The sequence below is a fragment of the Mustela erminea genome, chromosome 1 (genome assembly GCF_009829155.1).
Source record: "Mustela erminea isolate mMusErm1 chromosome 1, mMusErm1.Pri, whole genome shotgun sequence".
Lineage (NCBI taxonomy): Eukaryota > Metazoa > Chordata > Mammalia > Carnivora > Mustelidae > Mustela > Mustela erminea.
The window spans coordinates 114685985-114710298 of NC_045614.1; the positions used below are offsets into that span (position 1 = coordinate 114685985).

At 38.2% G+C, this 24314-nt stretch overlaps 1 protein-coding gene across 3 annotated transcripts in view; it reads left to right on the forward strand.

Annotated features, from left to right (window-relative positions):
- Nucleotides 1-24314, forward strand: part of MCF2L2 (MCF.2 cell line derived transforming sequence-like 2) — a 251185-nt gene that overhangs the window by 45734 nt on the left and 181137 nt on the right. For all 3 annotated transcript variants that reach the window (XM_032339584.1, XM_032339564.1, XM_032339575.1), the window contains exon 3: nucleotides 675-789. In XM_032339584.1, the coding sequence (XP_032195475.1) occupies nucleotides 675-789 (115 nt within the window). The remainder of the gene's footprint in view (nucleotides 1-674; nucleotides 790-24314) is intronic.

Genomic DNA, 24314 nt, shown 5'->3' on the forward strand with positions numbered 1-24314 from the left:
GAAACTCCTGTTTAGATTGAGTATCTTGCATAAAATCATATAGAAATCAAGTAGCAAACCAGGATTTGAACCAGACTGACTGATTTTATTTTTTTATTTTTATTTTTAAAAATTTATTTATTAGAGAGAGCACAAGCTGGGGGAGCAGTAGAGAGGGAGGGGAAGCAGATTCCCTGCTGATCAGGGAGACTGATGTAGGGCTTGATCCCAGGAGCCTGGGATCGTGACCTGAGCTGAAGACAGACGCTTAACCAACTGAGCCACCCAGGCACTCCTGGGCTGCCTGATTTTAGAATGAATTCTCTTAACCACCATACTCTTTTAGCTTTGATATTTACTGATTACAGAAATAAAGAACAATATTATATATTCACGTTGGAATTACTTACTGTTCCTCCTATGCTAAAGTAATTAAATTAATACTACCTTTTATACAGTATCTTCAAAGGATTTAAGGGTTGAATTCTCACAACACTTGAACAAGCATGAAGGAGAAGAGACTTTTTCAAGATAGTTCCATGTCAACCTTCTCACATTCTAGTCTGAAATAATACAGAGAGAAAAGGGGGAGACCAGTATCTAGCTCCCAGCTTGATGTTAGTCAAAGTCCCTTACCTGCAGGATACGACATGAAGACATTTTGTTAACATCTTGACCACCCATTTTTGTTGCAGGAGGCCGAGGGAAAGATGGTGCCCCCATCATCACTTTTCCAGAGTTTGTGGGGTTCAAACACCTCCCAGAGGAAGACTTCCTAAATGTCATGACTTACCTGACTAGCATCCCCAGGTGAGCTGAACACAGCGGTTTGCTACCTTCCCAGTCACTGGCTTCATTCTTAATTTCCCATGTGTCAGGGCTGGGTTGAGATGGAATCTTCCCTGAGCATGGCCCACGCTAGTATGTAGCTTGGCCAATTTCTCTTGTTTATTTATCACAGACAAGGGATGGCGGAAGAGTCTAGAAAACAGTGATAAATGAGTGTCCATTCTGACTCTGGTGTGCACATAGGAGGTACTTACTAAACATTTGAATGAATGAAACTTTGACTGAGTAGCTAATGCTGATTTTGTGCCTTCAGGTTCAGTGCTCTGGATTGAGGTGATTCTGTCCTCCTGGGGCCTGTCTTCTGGGACACATAGCCATTGTTCAAGGAGTCAAGCCATTTTAGGAGTTAACTTCGTTTATCTCCCCTAAATAAGGAAGTTAAGGGCAGATTTTATACCTGTTCTATTCAGATGAAGAAACTTAAGGCAGAGAGCAAGGAAACAAAGGCTGGGAGTAAAAGCTGTCCTTATAGCCGAGATCTTGACAAAGATGTTTTTGGTGTCTGCTGTTTCCACTCTCTCTAACCTGGGCCTCATACCTTTGTCCAGTGAAGTGAGTAAATACCCAGGCCTCCAAGGGTTGGAGTGTGGAACAGAGTTTGTATTGGAGACAACCGTTTCACAGACAGAGCTCGAGCCAGGAGTGGGGTCCAGACCCAAATCTTAATGCTGTGTCCACTTTCCAGCCAGGAAAGGCCCTCCATGGGATTATAGTGCTTATGACAGTCTCTCTTACCCAACTGCTGTGAGGTTGGGCCATGTGCCTGCTCTTTAGCTTGCCTTCTGTCTGCCTCATATGATTGCAAGGTCAACCCAGCTTTGTGATTGAAAGGCCACCTGGTGTTTCATCCCACCTATGGAGATCAGGCAGTTGAGTTGTTTGCTTTAACCAAACCCACTTCTAAAAGATTTTTTTGGTTTTTGTGTTTGCTTGTTACCATTCTTATTTCTTCAGAGAAGGCCATGGATTTTTTTTTTTTAAGGTACTTCTTAAAAGTTTAGTGCTTAAATTCACTTCCTTTCTTCCTTTGATCCCTGAATATGGTATGTACTACACAGACATGTGATGATTTGGCATTTTATTGGTTTGAAGGACGGATGCTTTGTGTCTCTGGGCTGTGCTCCAGTGGTTCTCTCTACTGAGCGCCTTTCCTGCCCTTCTTGATCTGGCTAAATTCTAGACATTCATCAGTCCTCAGTCTATCTCATTTCCTCAAGGGCTCCTTCCCTCACTTCAGTTCTGCTCTCACAGATGCTTAATTTCCATAGATTCCTGAGCTTACCTCTTATATAATACCACAGTATATGGAAATTATTATTGCATTTCCCGTTAGTCTGAACAAGTTGAGGAGGGACCAGTGATTATTTTGTTTTGTTTCTGTTTTATCTGTAATCCTAGCACAGTACCCAGCGCATAATAGGTTCTCAAGAAGTATTGTTGGTGGAATTTTTAATTCCGATATAATTCATTTCAATCAATGAGTATTTGTTATAGAGTTAGAAGGAGGCTGCTGACAGAAAAGGGGGGAAATCCAGTCCTCCTGCCTTTACCTCCCTGGTTTATAGGAGTTGAACTTCATCTCCCTCTTTGGCTCAGTTGCATTCTAAAACAATGACCCATCAGTTTAGCAACTTCTCCTTCCATGGTGAGCAGGAAAGGAAGGGGGTAAGCAGGGAGGTGGGCAATAGGTAGACACGGTCCCCCCATTCTCACTATGTTTCTTTTTAAACTCACCATCTAATTTTACTGATCCCTAGATGCAGTCATATGCTAAACAAAATGGGTGGTTTTCATCTTGTACTTGCAGCATTTTCTGAGTCACACTGAGGAGCGTACAGGGAGTGCCATCTGAACTAGTGCAGAGAGAAGCACTGAGTGGTAGGACTTGTATCTTCCATATGTAGAAGAGAAGAGAAGACAAAATCAGGGACTAATGTTTTGGTCTGGTGTCTTTTTTTCTACTCTATGTTCCTTATGTCATTTCTTGTAAATAGGAGTTTCCCCCTTTCCTAGAATGCTGTTTGTTTCTTGAGAAGCAATAGCCGTCTGACCAGTTATTCCCCTTTCCTCTTCCTGACATTTGCTCATACCCAACTCGGTGCCCCACCCCTATTTCTTTCAACATAAAACAGAGACAATGGGTAAGAAAGCCCCAAACAGGAATTTAACCTATACTTTACTGTCTAGCTTCCATTTCAGGTTCCAAAGAATGAAAGAACCCTTGTTTCTTCTACAATTCCTACTTACCACCATATGCGTCTTTCTAAATCTTACAGTGGTTACCAGGCAACAGAGCCCTTCCCAGGTTGCAAAATGTTTTATAGGCAGTTGGCAGAGGGCTCATGACACAGAATAAGGCAGAATTGATGCACGTGAAGAGGAGGGTGGCAGGATACCCAGGGTAAGGGTAAGGATACCTCTGTGCCTCACTGTGGCTGGGTTGGGCGAGTACAGAAAGCTTCCTATGACAGTTCATTCTTCACCAGATCTTTGCTGCCTGCTGACAGTGTGGATGGTGCTGCTAGGAGTTATAAAGGACCAATGAGGCCATAACATAGTATCTTGAACCTCAGGAAGCTCATCACAGGACTCTGTTGTAATGATATTTTGTGAAATAAGCAAATAGAGTGCTAAAGAAGATCAGAAGAGAGAAAAGTCACTTCAGACAGGAAAGACAAGGAAAGCTTTAGGAACGAAAAGGCTTGAAAGATAGGTAAGATTTCCACAGGTGGATATGGAAGGCGACATTCCACAGAGAGAGAATAGGGTGGTGTTTAGCAGCTTTGGACACAGCCCCAATCTGGAATGAAATCCACATTCTACTGCTCACTAGCTGTGTGATCTGGGACAAAACATTTGGCTTCTATTTCCAAAGGCCCCTGAATTTTGAAGTTTTAAATAGAGTATGTTTGGGGAATTATAGACCGTGCAGGTTGATCAGAACAAAGTGAGGCTCCTTTTCAGCTACTAGTGACAAATGAGAGCTGGAAAGACATCTGGAAACAGACTGGGCAAGGCCTTGGTGGTGGCCTCTTCTCTACCAAATTAAGGAGTTTAGACACAGCAGGAAGAGGCTGTTGGAGGTTTCGAGGAGGAGAATGACAACCAGATCGGTTTGGTGGTAGTGTGCAGCGTAGGTCAGACAGAGCCAGGAAAGGAGGCAGGGAGGCTGATGAGGGGCTTCTACACTGGGACGGGTGCAAAGTGAAGGGGAGTGAGCTAGCTTGATAGCAGGAGGACTGGGTAGAAAGGGATGGACAGAAAGGGGCTGTTCAGGGTCAGGGAGGGGGAGAGCGAGAAACTGATAATGGTGCTTGGCTTTAGGAATCGTGTTCATAGGTCTCACTGATTATCTGGGCATGTGGAATTGAGCCCTCATTTTGGTTTTGATTGTCTCATCTTGTTTTATTTTGCTACTTTGCCTGGCTCTTCTTACCAAAAGTATGCTAGGACAGTGGTTTCCATCCTAGCTGCACATTAGGGGAGTTATGGGGAGGGTTATTATTTTTTTTTTTGGCCAAGATTTTATTTATTTAAAAATTTTAAAAAAATGTTACAAAGATTTTATTTATTTGAGAAAGAGAGAAAGCACATGGGGTTGGGAGGAAGGCCTGCTAAGTAGGAAGTCTGATGTAAGCTCTATCTCATGCTCAATCCCAGGACCCTGAGATCATGATCTAAACTGAAGTCAGATGCTTAACTGACTGAGCCACCCAGGAGCCTCTTATTTATTTGAGAGAGACAACATGCATGCACGCACATGTGCAAATGAGGGGTAGAGAGAAGGAGAGAGAATCTCAAGCAGACTCTGCACTGACCATGAAGACCAACATGGGGCTCAATCCTGAGACCCCAAGATCATGAGCTGAGCTGAAACCAGCAGTCAGCCACCTAACCGACTCAGCCACCCAGGCACTCCAGGATCACTTTGCGAGTTTAAAAAAAAAAAAAATCCTGATGTCCAGACCAGAAATAAGACTAATTAAATCAGAAAAATTTTTGGGTGGAACTCAGGCTTCTGTAGGGCTGAAAGTTCCACAGGCGATCCCACTGTGCCTCCAAGGGTGAGACTGACAGGGAGAGAGAAGAGGACTGTGAGGTGTGAGGAAGGAAATGTGGAATCAGGCTCAACTTTTGGATAAGATGCAGTGGTGGGGCATATGGGGAAGCTGAGAGACGGAGGGAAGACTGTACCCAAATCTTTTACTTTTGTTTTCACAGTTCTGTAGTTCTTCTCCTTAAATGCAACATAAGCCAAAAATTCTATTTCCTGAGCTTCCCTGACTCTGCGATTTCTTTGTGAATTAAATGTAGCACGTAAATCTTGAGTTAGAAATCTTCCCACATGGATCTCATGGTATTAAAATATATATGGTTGTATCACTGCCGCCTTGCCGTTATGTTTCCAGTAACAAGTGAGGGCCCGCTTTAGCCTCTCCGGTACCACCTGCTATGTGTCTACACTACTAAGGGTTTTCAAAATCTGTCTTATAGTAAGTACAGGATAATCCTAGGAGTCAGTTTCTCAGAAATATTACATAAGATACTGTCGCTTAAAACATGTCTCCTGTGGCTACCGATTGTAGACAACACTTTTGAAAAGGTATTGGTATAAGAGACTCTTAATCTCACAAAACAAACTGAGGGTTGCCAGGGGGTGGGTGTAGGGAGAGGGTGGTGGGGTTATGGACATTGGGGAAGGTATGTGCTATGGTGAGTGCTGTGAAGTGTGTAAACCTGGCAATTCACAGACCTGTACCCCTGGGGCTAATAATACATTATATGTTTATAAAAAAATTTAAAAATTAATAAAAAAGGCGTTGGTAAAGCATTCTGAACAACTGAGATGCTTAGCTATTTTTAGATCATAGTTGTTTTTCTCAAAATCAATTATTTGTATACCTTAAGCATGTATTTTATTACTGAATTATTCTTTTCAGTTCCTTTGTTTTACTTACAGTTTTGAGTTCATTATTTGAAAGAGATTGGAGAAAGTACTTTTATTAGATGGTACAAGAGTTGTATTTCATAACAGTGTTAATTTTATGATATTTACTGTTTTTTTTTTTTTAAGATTTTATTTATTTATTTATTTGACAGAATGAGAGAGATCACAAGTAGGCTGAGACACAGAGAGAGAGGGGAAGCAGGCTCCCTCTGAGCAGAGAACCCGATGCGGGGCTCCATCCCAGGACCCTGAGATCATGACCTGAGTGGAAGGCAGAGGCTTAACCCACTGAGCCACCTAGGCACCCCTGATTACTTACTGTTTTTAAAGGGTCTTTTCTGTAATGAATCTGTTGAGAGGCCTGTTTACATTTGATGAATTCTCCTATGTCCATTTTCCTCCCATAAAGTCTTTGAGAAGAGTCATACTCTCATTTATGATATGCTGTATGGTAAAATGTTATCTGGCATTTCTACTTTTGGAAAGGAGGGGAGAAGGACACTGTGACTATTTGCTTTGCAAATTATAAAGAGAGTTGCTTCTTTGTATTAAAAAACTGAATGATATTATAACAATTTGTCAGTTTTAGAAACCAGTCCTGCCACAGATGTAAATTCAGTCTGGGTTTCTTACTGTTATGAAGGCTATAGGAAAGCCCTGTTTTTAAGTGGCTTTGAATGGCATTAATTGGAAAAGTGCTGCTTTGATTGAGTGGCAAGAGTGAGGTCCATTACTTCCTGGACTGGCCGTGGAATTGCTCCCCAGATTCAGGCAGATGGAATCATTCGCTTGACTTCTAAGGATAGAGGTCTGGGATGGGGAGTTTCATGGGCCTGCTGCTTTGCCCAAGGTGGGTGGATTTGCTTCAGCTCTCAAGAGGGATGCCTTGAGAGGCCAGACCTTAAACACCCAGCTAAGGCTCGAAATTAGAGAGTGCCCCATGGATTTGTTATGAATATACGGTGACCCTGCTAAGAAAGTCATTCATGCTAAGGGAATTTGAATGAACTCTTCTGGAGGGCAGAAAAAGCAATTTAATAGGCTAGATTCTGGTCCTTCTCTATGTAAGAGCTAGGAGTCTGACAGCACTTCTCACCAGTAGGATGACCTAGTGTGTGCGTAATGGCTTTTCTCTGTTCATTTGCTTTAGATTATCTTTACTATCCTGTTTTGTGTCACTTGTCCAGTTCAGATGGGAGCGCACTTTGCCTTTTCTGATTATGTTCAATTTGGGTTTATTTATTTTTAAAGATTTTATTTATTTATTTGACAGGCAGAGATTACAAGTAGGCAGAGAGGCAGAGAGAGAGAGAGGAGGAAGCAGGCTCCCTCTGAGCAGAGAGCCTGATGCGGGGCTCGATCTCAGAACCCTGGGATCACGACCTGAGCCGAAGGCAGAGCTTTAACCCACTGAGCCACCCAGGCAGCCCTCAATTTAGGTTTATTTAGACATTCAAAGCACAGCCCCTTGCCGAATTTATGGCTGCTAATGGTTGTAAATATCTGGAATTTGGTTTTATTCAGCAGTATTGTTAATTATAAAGAAGATAATTGCCAAACCTGAAACAAACAGCCTCATCTCCTATTTCTTATATGATGTGGGTTGTTTTGATGATTGGGTGATATGAAGAATTGAGGTGGAATTGGAGAAGATATTGGGTGCTATATTGACTTTAAAATGTGAAAGTTGTTTTTTAAAAATCAACTCATCATGCTACCAGTCATTATGTGGTCAATAACGTTTCCTAAGACTCTGTGAGCCACAGAGGATGTTGACTTTTGCTGTTTATTTTATTACACCATTTATTGATTAACTAATTACTACATGGTTGTTTACTGTATATTACTTACTTTTTTTTTTAAGATTTTATTTATTTATTTGACAGAGAGAGACACAGTGAGAGAGGAAACACAAGCAGGGGGAGTGGGAGAGGGAGAAGCAGGCTTCCTGCTGAGCAGGAACCCCGATGCAGTGCTCGAACACAGGGCTCGATCTCAGGGCTTGATCTCAGGGCTCTGGGATCATGAACTGAGCCCAAGGAAGATGCTTAATGACTGAGCCACCCAGACGCCCCCTATTACTTACTGTTTTAAGGAGTCCTGAGAATGGGTAGGAGGATTCAGTCAGTCCATAATACCTTATTAAAGGACTCTAGACATTATTAGCACAAATACCTTTGTGACTGAATAATCTTTACAACTTCACTGGGGTAATAAGCATTGAATGCAGTTTAGTAATGATGTGCAATCAGTATTCTATCAGTCAGAATATTCTAGGTTGACAGTTATCAAACTTTTCCTGGAAAGGTCAGAGAGTAAATATTTTAGGCTTTGTAGGCCATATGATCTCTACCTCAACAATTGAACTCTGTCGTTGCTCGAAAATATAGATAATACATAAACCGATGAATGTGGCTGTGTTACAATAAAACTTTATTTACAAAATGGAGGGCGTGGAGTGGATTCGGCACACGGACTGCAATTTGTTGGTCCCGGTTGATTGTTCTCAGACATTAGCATGCCTCAGAATCTTTTGGGGGACTTGTTAAAGCATGGATTGCTGGCCCCACTCCAGAGTTTCTGATTCAGTAGGTTTGGGTGAAGCCAAAGAGTTTTCATTTCTAATAAGTTCCCAGGAGATGCTGCTGCTGCTGCTGGTCTTAGGATTGCACTTACAAAGATTTTTTAAAAAATTTATTTATTTATTTGACAGATAGAAATCATAAGTAGGCAGAGATGCAGGCAGAGAGCCTGATGTGGGGCTCCATCTCAGGACCCTGGGATCATGACCTGAGCCGAAGGCAGAGGCTTTAACCCACTGAGACACTTAGGTGCCCCCACACTTACAAAGATGAATATTAAGACCAGGTAGAAGGAAAACAAAAACGTGTATAAGTATACATATCTGGTGAAAAGTAAAGCTTAGCACTTAGATTTCCTGGCTCCTGCCTCAGTGCTCCAGCACATAATGAAATTTTCAGATAACGTTATGGTGGTGATCTTCATGGTGCTAACTTACATATTTATGTTTTTATTTTTTGATTTATCATCTTTAGACAGTATCCTATGATTCTTTGCTATGAAAAATTAGTTTTGCATACTGTGATGCTTCTATGTCCTTGCTCCCTAATTTTTGTTGGTTACATTTTTATTTTTAGATCAGGTAATGTTTACTGTGATAAATTTAAAAAGCACAGTTAACTTCTCTTCTGGTGATCCAACAATGCTAGGTGATAATCGGCTGGTTTTCTCCTATATGTTTCCATCTTCCTTCAGTCTCTCATCCTTTAAGTTCTTCTACCTATATGCCACTTTCTTCCAGTTGGTAAAATTTAAATTTTACATTTTTACTATATATATATATTTTTGACAATAGGTTGATTCTCAATCACAGAAATCAGCAAAAGTGAATTAGCTTATGTAATGTAATTAGACTCTAGAGTGAGAAATCTAGTCTGACGTCATTAAACCTGTCTCCACTCAAAGGGGTTTTGTATATGTGCAGGTAAATGGGGTTCTCTTTTGTAAAAATCCATCAGTTGCCCCAAATCATGCCAAAATTTAATTCATTTCAGACTCAGGCAATGACTTTTATTTATATATTTTTCCCCTTGGCATTTCTAATTGCTTTTCTTTTCCTTTTTTTTCTTTTTTTAAAGATTTTATTTATTTGACAGAGAGAGACACGTGAGACAGGGAAATAAGCAGAAAAAGTGAGAGAGGGAGAAGCAGGCAGATCCACCTAGACATCCCGGCTTTCTTTTTTTTCTTATTTATAGAGTACCATATATCTCTATTGCATTATTACTATCTTGTAGATTCTTTATCATAGAACTTATGTAATACATATATATATTTTTTTTTTCTTGAAGATTTTTTTTTTTCCTTTGAGGGCCTCCGGTTTACCGTCATAACTCAGGGTGGCTGCTGTCTGAACATGCTGCTAGATGTTAACCTGGGATTTTTTTTTTTTTTAAGATTTTATTTATTTATTTGACAGGCAGAGATCACAAGCAGGCAGAGAGGCAGGCAGAGAGAGGGGGAAGCAGGTTCCCCGCTCAGCAGAGAGCCCAACGCGGGGCTCGATCTCAGGACCCTGAGATCATGACCTGAGCCGAAGGCAGAGGCTTTAACCCACTGAGCCACTCAGGCGCCCCCTGGGATTGCTTTTTAACTGAAGTATGGGTGACACACAATGTTATAATAGTTTCAGGTGTACAACATGGTGATTTCATTTTCACTGAAAAACACCTAAGTTGTTTCTTTTTCAGAAAAGGTGTATGGTAAATGAATCTTACAAGATCTTGAATGTCAGGGGTGTCTGGGTGCCTCAGTTGATTCTGTGTCTGCCTTCTGCCCAGGTCATTATCCCCGCCAGGGTCCAGGGACGGGGAGGGAGTCTGCTTCTCCTTCTCCCTCTGCTCTGCTTGTTTTCTCTCTCAGTCAAAAAAAAAAATCTTAAATGTCATAAAAGACTGCATTTTGTCTTCACACTTATTGATTGGCAGTTTGCCTGAATGTGGAATTTTTTATGTAAAATAACATTGATGCATTGATTTTTAAAAAAAGATTTTAAAAATCTATTTTTTTGAGAAAGAGAAAAAGAGACAGCACGAGGGGGGGGAGAGGCAGAGGGAGAAGCAGACTCTCTGCTGAGCCGCGAGCCAGATGTGGGGCTCCAACCCAGGACCCTGGGATTATGACCTGAGACAAAGACAGATGCTTAACTGATGGAGCCATCCAGGTGCCCCTTGATTTTTTTTTTTTTAATAGAAAGCAAATAGTTGCTTTTTAAAAAGGTTTATTTATTGGGGCGCCTGGGTGGCTCAGTGGATTAAGCCTCTGCCTTCAGCTCAGGTCATGATCTCAGGGTCCTGGGATCAAGCCCCACATCGGGCTCTCTGCTCAGTGGGGAGCCTGTTTCTCCCTCTTCCTCTGCCCCTCTGTCTGGTTGTGTGCCCTCTCTCTCAAATAAATAAATAAACAAAACCTTAAAAAAAAAAAAGGCTTATTTATTTATTTATAAAAAGGTTTATTTATTTATTTATTTAAGACAGAAGGAGTAGGAGTAGGGGAGGGGCAGGAGAGGCAGAGAAATTCAAGAAGACTTGGCGGTGAGCATGGAGCTGGTACATGGGACTTCATCCCAGAGCCCTGAGATCATGACCTGAGCAGAAACCAGGAGTTGGTCATACAACGGACTGAGCCACCCTGGCTTCCCTTGATGCATTGATTTCTGGCAGCCAGTGTTACTGATAACACGGCTGTTCTTTCTGATGTCTGAGTCTCATTCCTTCATAGGTAAGCTGTTTCTTTATTTCCATAGGAGGCATTTTCTTTCTGTCTTGCAGGTTTGATTTTAAACTTTTTCTTTCATTCTACTGGGCCTTTGAACGGGAGATTCGAGTCTGTTTTAGGATTAGAAATTCTTTCCTGTGTTTCCTTTTCTTTCTTTTTCTTTGACAGAATGAGAGAGAGAGAGAGAGAGAGAGACAGTGAGAGAGGGAGCACAAGCAGGCTTCCTGCAGAGCAGGGAGCCCAATTCAGGGTTTGATCCCAAGAATCTGGGATCATGACCTGAGCTGAAGGCAGGTGCTTAACGACTGAGCCACCCAGGTGCCCCTTTTCTGTGTTTTCTTACCTCCCTCCCTTCCTTCCTTCCTTTACTTTTTAACCCACTGAGCCACCCAGGCACCCCATTTTCCTTTATTTTTTGAAGTTTTTATTTATTTATTTGACAGAGAGATAAAGAGAGAGAGCACACGTTAGCAGAATGGCAGGCAGAGGGAGATAGAGAAGCAGGCTCTCTGCTGAGCAAGGATCTGAGCTGAGTAGCTCTATCCCAGGACCCTGGAATGGTGACCTGAGCCAAAGGCAGCCACTTAACCAACTGAGCTACCCATGTGCCCCTTAAATTTATTTTTAATTAAAAAATTTTTTTTTCTTCCAAGTCAGTTTTCTGCTGCTTCAACAACTCAAATTAGAGGGTTTCTTCTGAAACCCTCTTCTGTGTCTTTAACTTTTCTCTCATATTTTCCATTCTTTATCACTTTTTTTTTTTTTTTTTTAAGTAATCTCTATGCCCAACAGGAGGCTGGAACCCACAACCTGGAGATAAAGAGCCACCGCCTTCACCACCTCAGCCAGCCAGGCACCTCCCCTTCTTATTTTAAATATATGTATGAATTGTCTATTCATGCCTTTAATCTTTTTTCCATCAAGGTTTTTTTAATCTTTATCTTCCTCTTCATTTTTAAGACTTCTTTATGGGTTAGGGGTATTAGCTCTTTATCCTGCACATGATCTATGCTGCACATATTTTCTATCACCTTTTTATTGTCCTTGCACTTAGCCTAGAATGTTTTTTGCTGTGTAGAATTTTTTTTTAAAGATTTTATTTATTTGACAGAGAGAGATCACAAGTAGGCAGAGAGGCAGGCAGAGAGAGAGAGAGGAGGAAGCAGGCTCCCTGCTGAGAAGAGAGCCCGACGCGGGACTTGATCCCAGGACCCTGAGATCATGACCTGAGCCAAAGGCAGCGGCTTAACCCACTGAGCCACCCAGGCGCCCCGCTGTGTAGAATTTTTATGTCATCAAGTGTATCGATGTTTCCTTTATTGCATATGGATTTTGAATCATTGTCAGAAAACTTTCCTATACCTAGGTTATAGGGAGAATTCACCCATGCTTTCTTGTAATACAGCATAATTTCATTGTTTATAGGTAGTTCTGATGCAGTTGGGATTTATTTTTGTGCGTGGTCTGAGGTATAGATAGGGGCTCATCTTTTTCCAAATGGCTATTCAGTTATCATACCACCACTAAATTTTTAGAGTTCATCTTTGCCTCAGTGATTTGAGAGTTAAATGGTCTGTCTATTCATAAGTGAATAATACACTACTTTACATATAGAGGATGTTTAATATCTGGTAGGATTAATTCCCTTTCCCCTCCTGGCCCCTCGTGCTTTATTTGCCTTTTTCATGTTTTTCTAACTGTTCTTTCTTATGTTCTTTATATGCATCTAGCTCCATTAAAAAAAAAAAACAACTTGTTGGTCTTTTCATTGGGAATCTGTTCAATTATAAATTTATTTAGGACAAAGTGACATATTTATGGTGTTAAAATCATCTCATCAAAAAGAGGAAAAGTCTTTCCATTTTGTTAAAATTTAGTTTTGTGTCTTTCAGGAGTATTTACAATTTTCCTGACATAGTTTTGTAGATTTATTCTTAAGTTTATTCCTAAGTATTTTATCATTTGTTGCTATTGTGAATGAGCTCTCTCTACTCTTGTATCTGTTAACTGGTAATTTTATTTTTTTTGGTGTATGTGTGGCCTTGGGACTTTATAGTCATTGATAATTTGAGCTCCCTCCCCTCTGAAATTCCTTGGTGAATCTGAGCCTTGATAAATTTCTCTGTTTCCTCCATGGAAATTGTTCTATTTAAACTTTATATTTGTAATTTATAATTACAAATTATAGTTGTAATTATAAATTTATTTATATAAATTATAAATGTATATTTGTAATTATAAATTATATTTATAATTATATATTATATATTAATTATATATTAATTTGTAATTATAAATTATATTTGTAATTTATATTTGTCATTTATAATGACATCAATTTTGTTACATTAGATTTTCCTAGGAAATTATTCATGCCTTTGTTTCTGAGTTTATTTTCATAGAGGTGTGCAAAAGTAGTTTCTTGGAAATTTAATGTTTCCTGTGTTTTGGTGGTTATTTTCCTTTTGTTATTTCTTACTTTGTATATCAGTGCTTTGTCCTTTTTTCCGCCCTTGATTAAGTTAGCTAAGTGGTTTATTTATCTTGTTAATTAAAAAAATGGGATTCTCATTTATTAATTAGGTCTACTACATTCCTTTTCTCTAGTCTTTCTGCCTTTATCTTTTTAAAATTTTTTTTTACATTTTTATTTATTTGTCAGAGAGCACACAGGCAGGCAGAGAGACAGGCAGAGACAGAGGGAGAAGCAGGTTCCCCACCGTACAGGGAACCCGATGTGGGACTCCATCCCAGGACACTGGGATCATGACTTGAACCAAAGGCAGCTACTTAACCGACTGAGCCACCCAGGCATCCCATATCTTTAATATGTTGCCCTTGTGCTTTTTTTTGGTTTTCCTTTTTTTCCTCATTTTTGAGTTCAAAAGTAAATACATTTTCATCTTTCATTTTATTGATATAGAATGTTTAAGGTTATGGATTTTCTCTGATCACTGCTTTAAATGTATTCCATAGATGCTGATATGTAGTATTTTTGTTATCACTATATTTTAGAAATTATATAATTGTGTTTTAAAATTCCCCCTACTGAAGAGTTGTTTATTAGAAGGTTTTAAAATTTTCAGGTTTTTTTTTCCTTTCTTTGTGGATGTTTCACATGTGCTTGAGAAAAGATGAATCCTCTATTATCAGGATGTAAAGTTCAACACATATTCATTAGTTCTTCCTTACTGATTATGTTGGTTAGGTCTTCTATAACCTTATTGACATGTTGTCTATTTGTTCAGTTTCATGCTGTAACTGGTGTATTAAAATCTTCCATGTAAAATGTATTTTTGTCTCCTCATATCTCCTGTAGTTTCTGCCTTAAAAAGCTGGCTAGTAGGGTATTAGCAGTATAGTTATTTATACTTATTTTATCTCCATTGTGAACTGTGACTTCCAGCATTAAAAAGTGTTCCTGATTATTTAATGCTTTATGGCTTGAATTCTGTTTTGATGTCAAGACTGAAACCCTTTGCTTTTGTTTCCATTTACCTAGTGTACTTTTTAAAGAAAAGATTGATTTATTTATTATTTTAGAGAGAGAGAGAGAGAACACACAAGCAGGAGGGACAGAGGGAAAGAGAGAATCTCAAGCAGACTGCTCTGAGTGTGGAGCCCCATGACCCTGAGATCATGACCTGAGTTGAAACCAAGAATCGAATGCCTAACCAACTGAGACACCCAGGCAACCCAGCCTAGTATACTTTTGCCAATCCCTTTATTTTTAGCCTTTCTGACTTTGTTCTAGATCTTTTTCTTAGATACAGTTTATAGTTAGATCTTAACTTCATGAGCCAAATTGAAAATCTTTTTCTTATATTAGGTGAATTAAGCCCATTTATGTATATTGATATGATTGATATATTTGGTCTTAATTTTGTCATTATTTTATAACTACTAAATGTATTATATTTATTATATTTCTTTAGTGATAGGTTTTCTTTGCTTTTTTTGCTTTTAACTTCTTTTGGTATTTAGAAAGATTTGTGATTTTTGTCCTTGTATTTATGTCTTTTTTAATGCTCTTAGTGTCTGTTTTTAAATATAAACTTTTTAAATCTGTTTTTCAGTTTTCAGTAATATCCTTGATTTCAGTCTGCTGCCTGCACAACAGTATTTATTCAGTATTTTATTCTCTTCTCTTCCCCCCTCCTTTTTCTTACCATCTTACTTCTTACCATCTTACTTGCCTTATTTCTATATATTATTCTTCCACTACATCTAACATTAGGCCCACCATTAAATATATTGAATTAATCCTTTTGCTGAAGTTTCCTCAAGTTATCTTTTGATTTAATGGAAGTCATTCTTTCCTAGATTCTTCAAAAAGGGGGCTCATAGGAATAGAATTCCCTTGAGTTTTTGTATAACTGTTTTTCTATTGCCTTATTACTTGAAAGCCAACTTGTCAGGATATAAAATTCTTGGTTCATATTTTTTGTTCATAAATTGTTCTAGAATACTGTTTCATTCTTCCCATGATTTGTATATTGTTTTTGAGAAGTATGGTGCCTGTCTGTTTCTCTTGGCCTGGTAAATTGTTTAATCTTTTTCCTGGAAATGCTGAGAATTTTTACTTGATCCTTAGAGCCTAATCATCTTACTGGGCTGAGTCCCAGAGTTGATTGTTTCAGATCAGTTTTCTTGGACCTTGCTAGGTCCTTTCAGGTTTATGTAGATTCAGGTCATATTTTATTTTTGGAAAGTTTTGGGTTATGCTTGTGGATATTATCTCTGTTCCTTTGTTTTATTTTTAGTCTTTAGAGACTCTAGTTGTAAGTATGCTGATTCCTTTTTGTCTGGTTTCCATTTCAACCACTTTCTTTGCCTGTTTGTTTTATGTTATACACTGCCCCTTATGAAACTTTTGCTTAAATGTGTTATCCTTTAGATTTCTTATAATTTCGACTCCATTTCTTAAATGGTTTTATCTTTTCTTTTTCTTTTTCTGACTTCAGTCAGCTCTTATTTTATTTCCTCTTCTCTTTATATAGTAAAAAAAAATCCATTTTTTTCCCATTCGATGCAGTTTTTTTCTTTTTTTAGACATTTTAAAATTTAATAAACATATAATGTATTATTTGTTTCAGGTGCACAGATCTGTGATTCATCAGTCTTACAGAATTCACAGCACTCACCATAGCATATAACTCTCCTCGATATCCATTTCCCAGCTACCTCATCCCTCCCACCTCCTTCCCTTTCAGCAAACTTCAGTTTGTTTCCTGAGATTAAGAGTCTCCTATGGTTTGTCTCCCTCTCTGATTTTGTCTTGTTTAAATAAAAAATCCGTTCTTGGTTTTTGAGTTTCTTATTTAAGGTGCCCCTCCATACCCACAAATGTTTGTTTGTAGACATGTAATTCAGTTTGAAGAGGTATGTTATAGGTTTTTGTACGTTTGTTTGTTTTTTGTTTAGTAACTAATTTTTTGGAGGAATTTTAATCATCTAAAAATTTTTTAATAGACTTTATTTTTAGAGCAGTTTTAAGTTCACAGCAAAAATGAACAGAAATTGCAGAGATTTCCTATTTACTTCCTCCCCTACCATCAGTCAACTTCCCTATTAACATCCCACACCAAAATGGTATATTTTTCACAATTAATGAACCTACACTGACATGCCATTGTTGCTCAAAGTCCATAGTTCATATTTAAAGTATGCATTAGTTTATTATTAGTGTTCACTCATAGCATTGTACATACTATGGGTTTGGACAAATGTTTAATGACATGTATCTGCCTCTGTAGTATCCAACAGAATAGTCTCACTGCTGTAAAGTCCTCTGTACTCCACTTATTCTTCCTTCCCATGCTCCCACCCCCAACCCTTGGCAACCACTGATTTTTACTATCTTTGTAATTCTTATTTCCAGAACGTTATATAGTTGGGATTATACAGTATGTAGCCTTCTCAGATTGACTACTTTCACTTAATAATATGCATTTAAGATTCTCCATGTCTTTTCATGGCTTCATTGATCTTTGAATGAATATTCACCTGCTAAAGGATATCTTAGTTGCTTCCAGTTTTGGCAGTTATCAATAAAGCTACTGTAAATACCCATGTGTGAGTTTTTATATGGACATAAGTTTTCAACTCATTTAGGTAAATACCAAAGAACACACTTGCTGGATTATATGGTAAAAGTATGTTTAGTTTTATAAGAAACTACCAAACTGTTTTCTAAAGTGGCTGTGCCATTTTGAATACCTAATTAAATGAGAATATCTCATTAAATGAGAGTTCCTGTTGCTCCACATCTTTGTCGGCATTTGGTGTTGTCTGTGTTTTGGATTTTGGCCATTCTAATAAGTGTGTAGTGGTATTTCATTGTTGTTTTAATCTGCAATTCCTTAAAAAAAAAACCTTTTTATTTATTTGAGCGAGAGTGTGAGAACACAAGTGGGGGTGGGGGGACAGAGGGAGAAGGACAAAGAGACTCCCCACCAGGCTTTATCCCAGGACTCTGGGATCATAACCGGAGCTGAAGGCAGATACTTAACAGACTGAACCACCCAGGTGCCCCTAATTTGCAATTCCTTAATGACATATGTTGTTAAATATCTTTTCATATGCTTATTTTCTATCTGTATATCTTTTTTGGTAAGGTGTCTATTTTCATGTTTTTGCCTGGTTTTTAATTGGGGTGTTTTTTTTTTATTGTTGAGTTTTGAGAGTTCTTTGTGTATTTTGGATAACAGTTCATTATCACATATGCTCTTTTGCAAGTATTTTCTTATAATTTGTGACTTATCTTCTCATTATGTTGAAGCTGAAAAGTTTTTTCTTTTTTTTTTTTTTAAAGATTTTATTTATTTATTTGACAGAGAGAGGTCACAAGTAGGCAGAGAGGCAGGCAGAGAGAGAGGAGGAAGCAGGCTCCCCGCTGAGCAGAGAGCCCGATGCGGGACTCGATCCTAGGACCCTGAGATCATGACCTGAGCCGAAGGCAGCGGCTTAATCCACTGAGCCACTCAGGCGCCCCTGAAAAGTTTTTATTCTTATGTTTTCCCCCATTTACAGTACTTTTCTATAGATGAATACTGCTCACAACAGGTTTGGTGGTTTGGAGTAGTTTACAGGATTTCTAGTACAAGAATACCAGCTTTTGTTAGTGTATCTACATATAGTTTCTTTTTATCAATGGCCTAAAAAAAATTTGTGGCTGGTGGTTAAGGGAAGGGGTTTGTGTCCTTTTTTCTTTTCTTTTTTTTTTTTTTTTTGGTCTTGTAGGATGCTAAATTTTACCTCTTGATTGTTTTTGCCTTTACCAACAGGTATACCTCTTTTTTTCATTTCCATTTCTCTCCCAGATTTGCCTTTCTAAGACTGCCTCTTTGAGTCCTTCTTTAGTTTGTACCTTCATGTACCAGGACTCTTTTTAGTACCTTTGTAATTAGGGTGTGCTTTTTCCCCCCAGGAGTTGTTTCACATCAATCCCCTCATCTCTTGATACTCCCTATGTATTAATCAGAGAAAGAACTAATAGGATATATAGATATAGATATAGATACAAATATAGATGATGGCTAATTTTATGTGTCTGTTTGACTGGACTGAGGAATGCTCAGACAGCTGGTAAAACACTATTCCTGGATCTCTGTTGACTCATGTGATTATGGAGACTGAGAAGTCCTACAATCTCCCCTCTGTATAATGAAAGCCCAGGAAAGCCAGTTATGTAATTCAGAGGCCTGAAAGTCAGAAAGCCAATTGTAGATTCCAGTTCAAGTCTGAAGGCCTAGAGCACTGAGTGTAGGAGATCAGTATCCCAGCTCAATAGTCAGGGAGAGAGAGAATCCTCCCTTATTCCACATTTTTGTTTTATATAGGCCCTCAATGGATTGGATGATGTGCACTCACAATAGGGAGGGCAGTTGGCTTACTTTACCAATTCAAATGCTAACCTTTTCTGGAAACACCCTCATGGGTGCACCTAGAAATAATGTTTAACCAGATATTTGGACATCCTGTAATCTAGTCCAGTTGACACATAAAATTAACTATTATACTCTAGCTCTCTGCAAAGACTTGTAGCAGAAGCTCAAGAAATAGTTCTGCTGGAAATTGGTGTCTGTTTTTTAAAAAATCTGTTTACAAGTAACTTGAAGTTTGTAGTGTTCTTTGTCTTCTAGATATGCTCAATGTATTAAATTTGTGTGGCTCTGTTTATTCTTTTTGTTGATTGGTATAACTTTTAGAAGATGTGTAAAGATTCAGATTTTGCTCAATATCCAGAAGTTCCTGTCCTTATCATTTTTTATAATCTTTCAACTTCAAATTGCTAATTTTGTCATTAGCCATGTCCTTTTTTATAAACTCTTTTATAAGAGCATTGTCTTAGTCTAGGATGCTATGAAAAAGTACTATGGACTGAGTGGTTTATAAACAATAGAAATTTGTTTTTCATAACTCTGGAGGCTAGCAGTGTGGGGTCAGGGTACCAGCATGGTCAGGTTCTGGTGAGGATCCTCTTCTGGGTTGCAGACTACCAACTTGTATCCTTGCATGGTAGAAAGAGGGCTAAAAATCTCTGTGGGATCTCTTTTATAAGAGCCCTAATCCCATTCATTAAGGCTCTGCCTTCATGACTAATGACCTCCCAGAATTCCTATTTCCTAATACCATCACATCAGGGGCTAGGATATCAATATATGAATTTGGAGGGAGGGGCACATAAACATTCAGGTCATACTGGGCATTTATTTCTTATCCCTCATTACTTTCTTTTCATAACTGGGTATCATTATATTATGGTTACAGTATCCTTTCAAGTATCTGAGATTACTAATTAGAAAATATAAAAAAGTTCTTTTCTGGTTTTTTGATTATTTCTGTTTCTACCTTGGTAGTTCTGTTTATTTGCCTCAATCCTTCTCTTTGATGCTTCGGTTTTATTAATTTCAGAAGGCCTTTGGTTGCCTTTCCATATTTATGAATGGAAGTTTATATTATTAATATAATTGTCTGGCTTGCGTTTCCTTTGCATTTGGGTAGGGCTGTTTTTAACCAAAGTCCTTGTACTTGAATGGGAGGGGAGTAAGACCACAGTGGGGATGAGGGTCCTCTGAACAGATTTCCCTTTAGGATGCTTGGCTAGGTAGCAGGCAGGGCTTTATTTATCATAACAAAGAGGATATTTTCCTGGAGGCAGAGTGAGTGTCTTAGTCAATTCCCTTCTAGAAAGACCTGTTTTACGTATTCTTCTGAGTCTTTTGTGAGGTCTTAAATTTCTTCAAGCTCCACTCTGCTTTCTCCCAGTTTTAAAACTCATAATCTAGGCTCTCAGGCAATTATAATTTATCAAGGAAGGTGCTCTCAAGGTTGCAGAACAACCAGCTGCTCTCTATTCACAACCTCCAAACAAGGCCAAGGTTGGCCTATATAATGGACATAACCTAGAAGCTGGTTAGAAAGCAGAACCTGGGACATTACCCCAGAATTTTTGAGTCAGAATTGGCATATTAAGATTCTCAGGTGATTGGTGAGGACACTCAAGTATGAGATATATTGTTATACATGACACTAGTTAATTACTTTGCCTGTCCTGCTCTCTGACTTCATCTCCTTCAAGACTGAGACTGTCCTGGAGTCAGAGGAAGAAGCTCTTAAGGTTTTCTCCCCCTCTATATTTAGGATTATTAGGAAGAGGGATTCACTCATATCTGCAATCCCAAAAAGATTTCATTCTTTTCTAGTGACATTATCTATTTTTGCTTCCTGCACAGAATATCCTTGTTTTTTCATTTTCAAGTATTTAATGTATATTCTAGAAATGAATATTATTTAAGGAAAGTTGTGGCTGAGTATTTTTGTGAAGGAGGTGCAGTCCGTTAGACTACCTAGGAGAATTTTATGCAAATACTTCAAAACAATTGCGTTTTATCTTATATCATGATGTACAGTAGACAAGCCCAGCAATGTAGTTTGTTCATCTATTTACTCATTCACAGTGGATTTTCAGGCTTATGGAGACTTTATTATTGGTCGTTAACATCCCTGCTTCTTATCCCATTAAAAAAAGGGTGGTGGCAGGAATGGAATTTGAAATACGGAAGCTATATAGGAAGGGGGTGCCTGGGTAGCTCAGTCCATTGGGCATCTGACTTTTGGTTTTGGCTCAGCCATGATCTTGGGGTGTTGAGATCAAGCTCTGTGTTAGGCTCTGCACTCAGTGCAGAGTCTGCTTGAGGTTCTTTCCCCCTACCGCCTCCTTCCCCTTTGCTTCTGCCCCTGCTTGTACTTTCTCTCTCTCAAATAAATAAATAAAATCTTAAAAAAACAAACAAACTAACAACAACAACAAAAAAAACAAAAAAACCCCGGAAGCTATATAGGAAGGAATATTTGAATGTAGAGAAAAGCCACCACATTCTGTGAGCAACCTGGCAGAGAATTTGGTTGGCTTAGAGGCAGTGGGTGCCCTATAATTGGATGCTTCTGATAGAGCTGGATGCATGGGATGTGCAAAGGGATTTCTTCATTGTTAAAGAACTCAATGAAGTCATTGATCGTGTTTCTTACTACTATAAAGAGGAAATGTCCTTAAACTGTTGGCTATTCTCTGAATCAGTAGAGCTGATTCTTAAAGTTTCAGCCTTCTAGAATTCTACATTTTTTTAAATTAAGAAATAACCCAAGAGCTTTTGGGTTTTTAAAGTAAATCTTTAAAAATTTGGTATAAATTATAGAAAAATTTAAGTTTCTATCTAAAAATCTAAGTTTCTGTCATTAAGCTGCAAAGATTGTCAATGCATGAAGAGTTGTGTTTCATCCAGATCTCTACCCATATTCCCTTCCTCCATTATCTTGAAGTAGATATCATTATCACTTCATCTGTGTTTCAGTATGCATTTCTTTTTCAATTAAAACACATTTTTCTTAATTAAAAAAATTTTTTTTTCTTTTTTAGAGAAAGAGACTGGGGAGGGGCAGAGTGTGAGAGAGAAAGAGAGAGAGAATCTTAAGCATGCTCTATCTTGGAACCCAGTTTGGGCATCCTGAGATCATTACCTGAGCTGAAATCAAGAGTTGGATGCTTAACTGATTGAGCCACCCAGGAAGCCCTCAGTATGCATTTCTAAAAGACTCTTTAAAACATAATACCACCATCACATCATATCACATCACATCACAAAACATCCTGAAATATACCTTAATATCACCAAATAATTTAGTCATTTTTTGTCTTTCTCAAAATATCTTTTTTTTCTTTTAACTTTGAATTAGAATCCAAAAAAGGAGGTAGAGTGGGTATATTGCCATTTGTTGCTCTATAGATTCTCCCTCCTTCTCTCATCCAAGAGCTTTTCATGCACTGCTGTTTGCTGGCTTTCCTGTGCAGCACTAGCACATCTGGCTCTCTCATTGATTTGGACAGGGAATTACCATTATCATCAAGAGAGTACTAGTGTGACGGCCGCTAGTCCATTTTATTTTATTTTTATTCATTTATTCATCTATTTAAAATTTTTAATTCCAGGATATTTAACATACAGTGTTATATTTCATTATTTTCAGGTGTACAATATAGTAATTCAACAATTCCATACTTTATCAGGGCTCATCAGGATAAGTGTACTCTTAATCTCCTTGACATATTTTATCCCTCCACCCACCTCCCCTCTGGGGATTATTCTCATATTAAGGGTCTGTTTTTTGGGTTGTCTTTTTTTTTTCTTCATTTGTTTTATTTCTTAAATTCCACATATGAGTGAAATCACATGGTATTTAACTTTATACCCTCTAAGTCCATCTGTGTTGATGCAAATGGCAAGATTTCTTTCTTTTTTAAGGCTGAGTAATATTCTGCTGAATATATATATCACCTCCTCTTTATTCATTTGTCTGTTGATGGATGCTTGGGTTGCTTCTATAATTTGGCTTTTGTAAATAATTTAAGTGTAAGTAATGTAAATAATGCTGCAATAAACATAGGCATGCATATATCTTTTCAAGTTAGTGTTTTCATATACTTTGGGTAAATAGTAGTGGACTTAACTAGGTTACATGGTAATTCTATTTTTAATCTACTGAGGAACCTCCATACTGTTTTCCACAGTGGCTGCACCAGTTTTCATTTCCACCAGCAGTGCCTAATGGTTCCTTTTTCTCCACATCCTCACCAACACTTGTTTCATGTGTTTTTGATGTTAGCCATTGTTACAGGTGTGAGGTGATATCTCATTGTGGTTTTGATTTGCCTTTCCCTGATGTTGAGTGATATTGAGTATCTTTTCATATGTCTGTTTGCCATCTGTATGTCTTCTTTGGAGGAGTTTCTGTTCATGTGTTCTGCCTATTTTAAAATTGGATTATTTGTAGGGTTTTTTTTGGTGTTTAGGTGTGTAAGTTCTTTATATATTTGGGGTATTAACCACTTACTGGCTGTATCATTTGCAGGTATCTCCTCCTACTCTGTAGGTTGTCTTTTAGTTTTGTTGATAGTTTCCTTTGCTGTGCAAAAGTTTTTTTATTTTGATGTAGTCCCAATAATTTAATTTTGCTTTTGTTTCCCTTGCTTCAGGACACATTTCTAGAAAAAGGTTTCTATGGCCAATGTGAAAGAAACTGCCTATGTTTTCTTCTAGAAATTTCATGGGTTCAGGTCTCACATTTAGGTCTTTCATCCATTTTGAGTTTACTTTTGTGTATGGCATAAGACAGTGTTCCAGTTTCATTCTTGTGCATGTAGCTGTCCAGTTTTCCCAGCACCATTTTTTGAAGAGACTTTTTTTCCCATATTCTTGCCTCCTTTGTCATAAATTAATTGACTATATAATTGTGGGTTTATTTCTGGACTCTATTCTGTTCTGTTGATCTATGTGTCTATTTTTGTGGCAGTACCATACTGATTTGATTACTATAGCTTTGTAGTTTATCTTGAAATTTGGGATTGTGATATCTCTAGCTCTGTTCTTCTTTCTCAAGATATCTCTAACTATTCAGGGTGTTTTGCAGTTCCATACAAATTTTAGGGTTATTTGTACTAGCTCTGTGAAAAATGTTATTGGTATTTTGATAGAGACTGCATTAAATGCATGGATTGTTTTGGGTAGTATGGTCATTTTAACAATACTGGTTCTTCCAATTCATGAGCATGGACTATCTTCCCATTTGTTTGTGTCACCTTCAGTTTCTTTCATCAGTGTTTTACAGTTTTCAGAGTATAGGCTTTCACCTTCTTGGTTAAGTCTGTTCCTAGGCACTTAATTATTTATGGTACATTTGT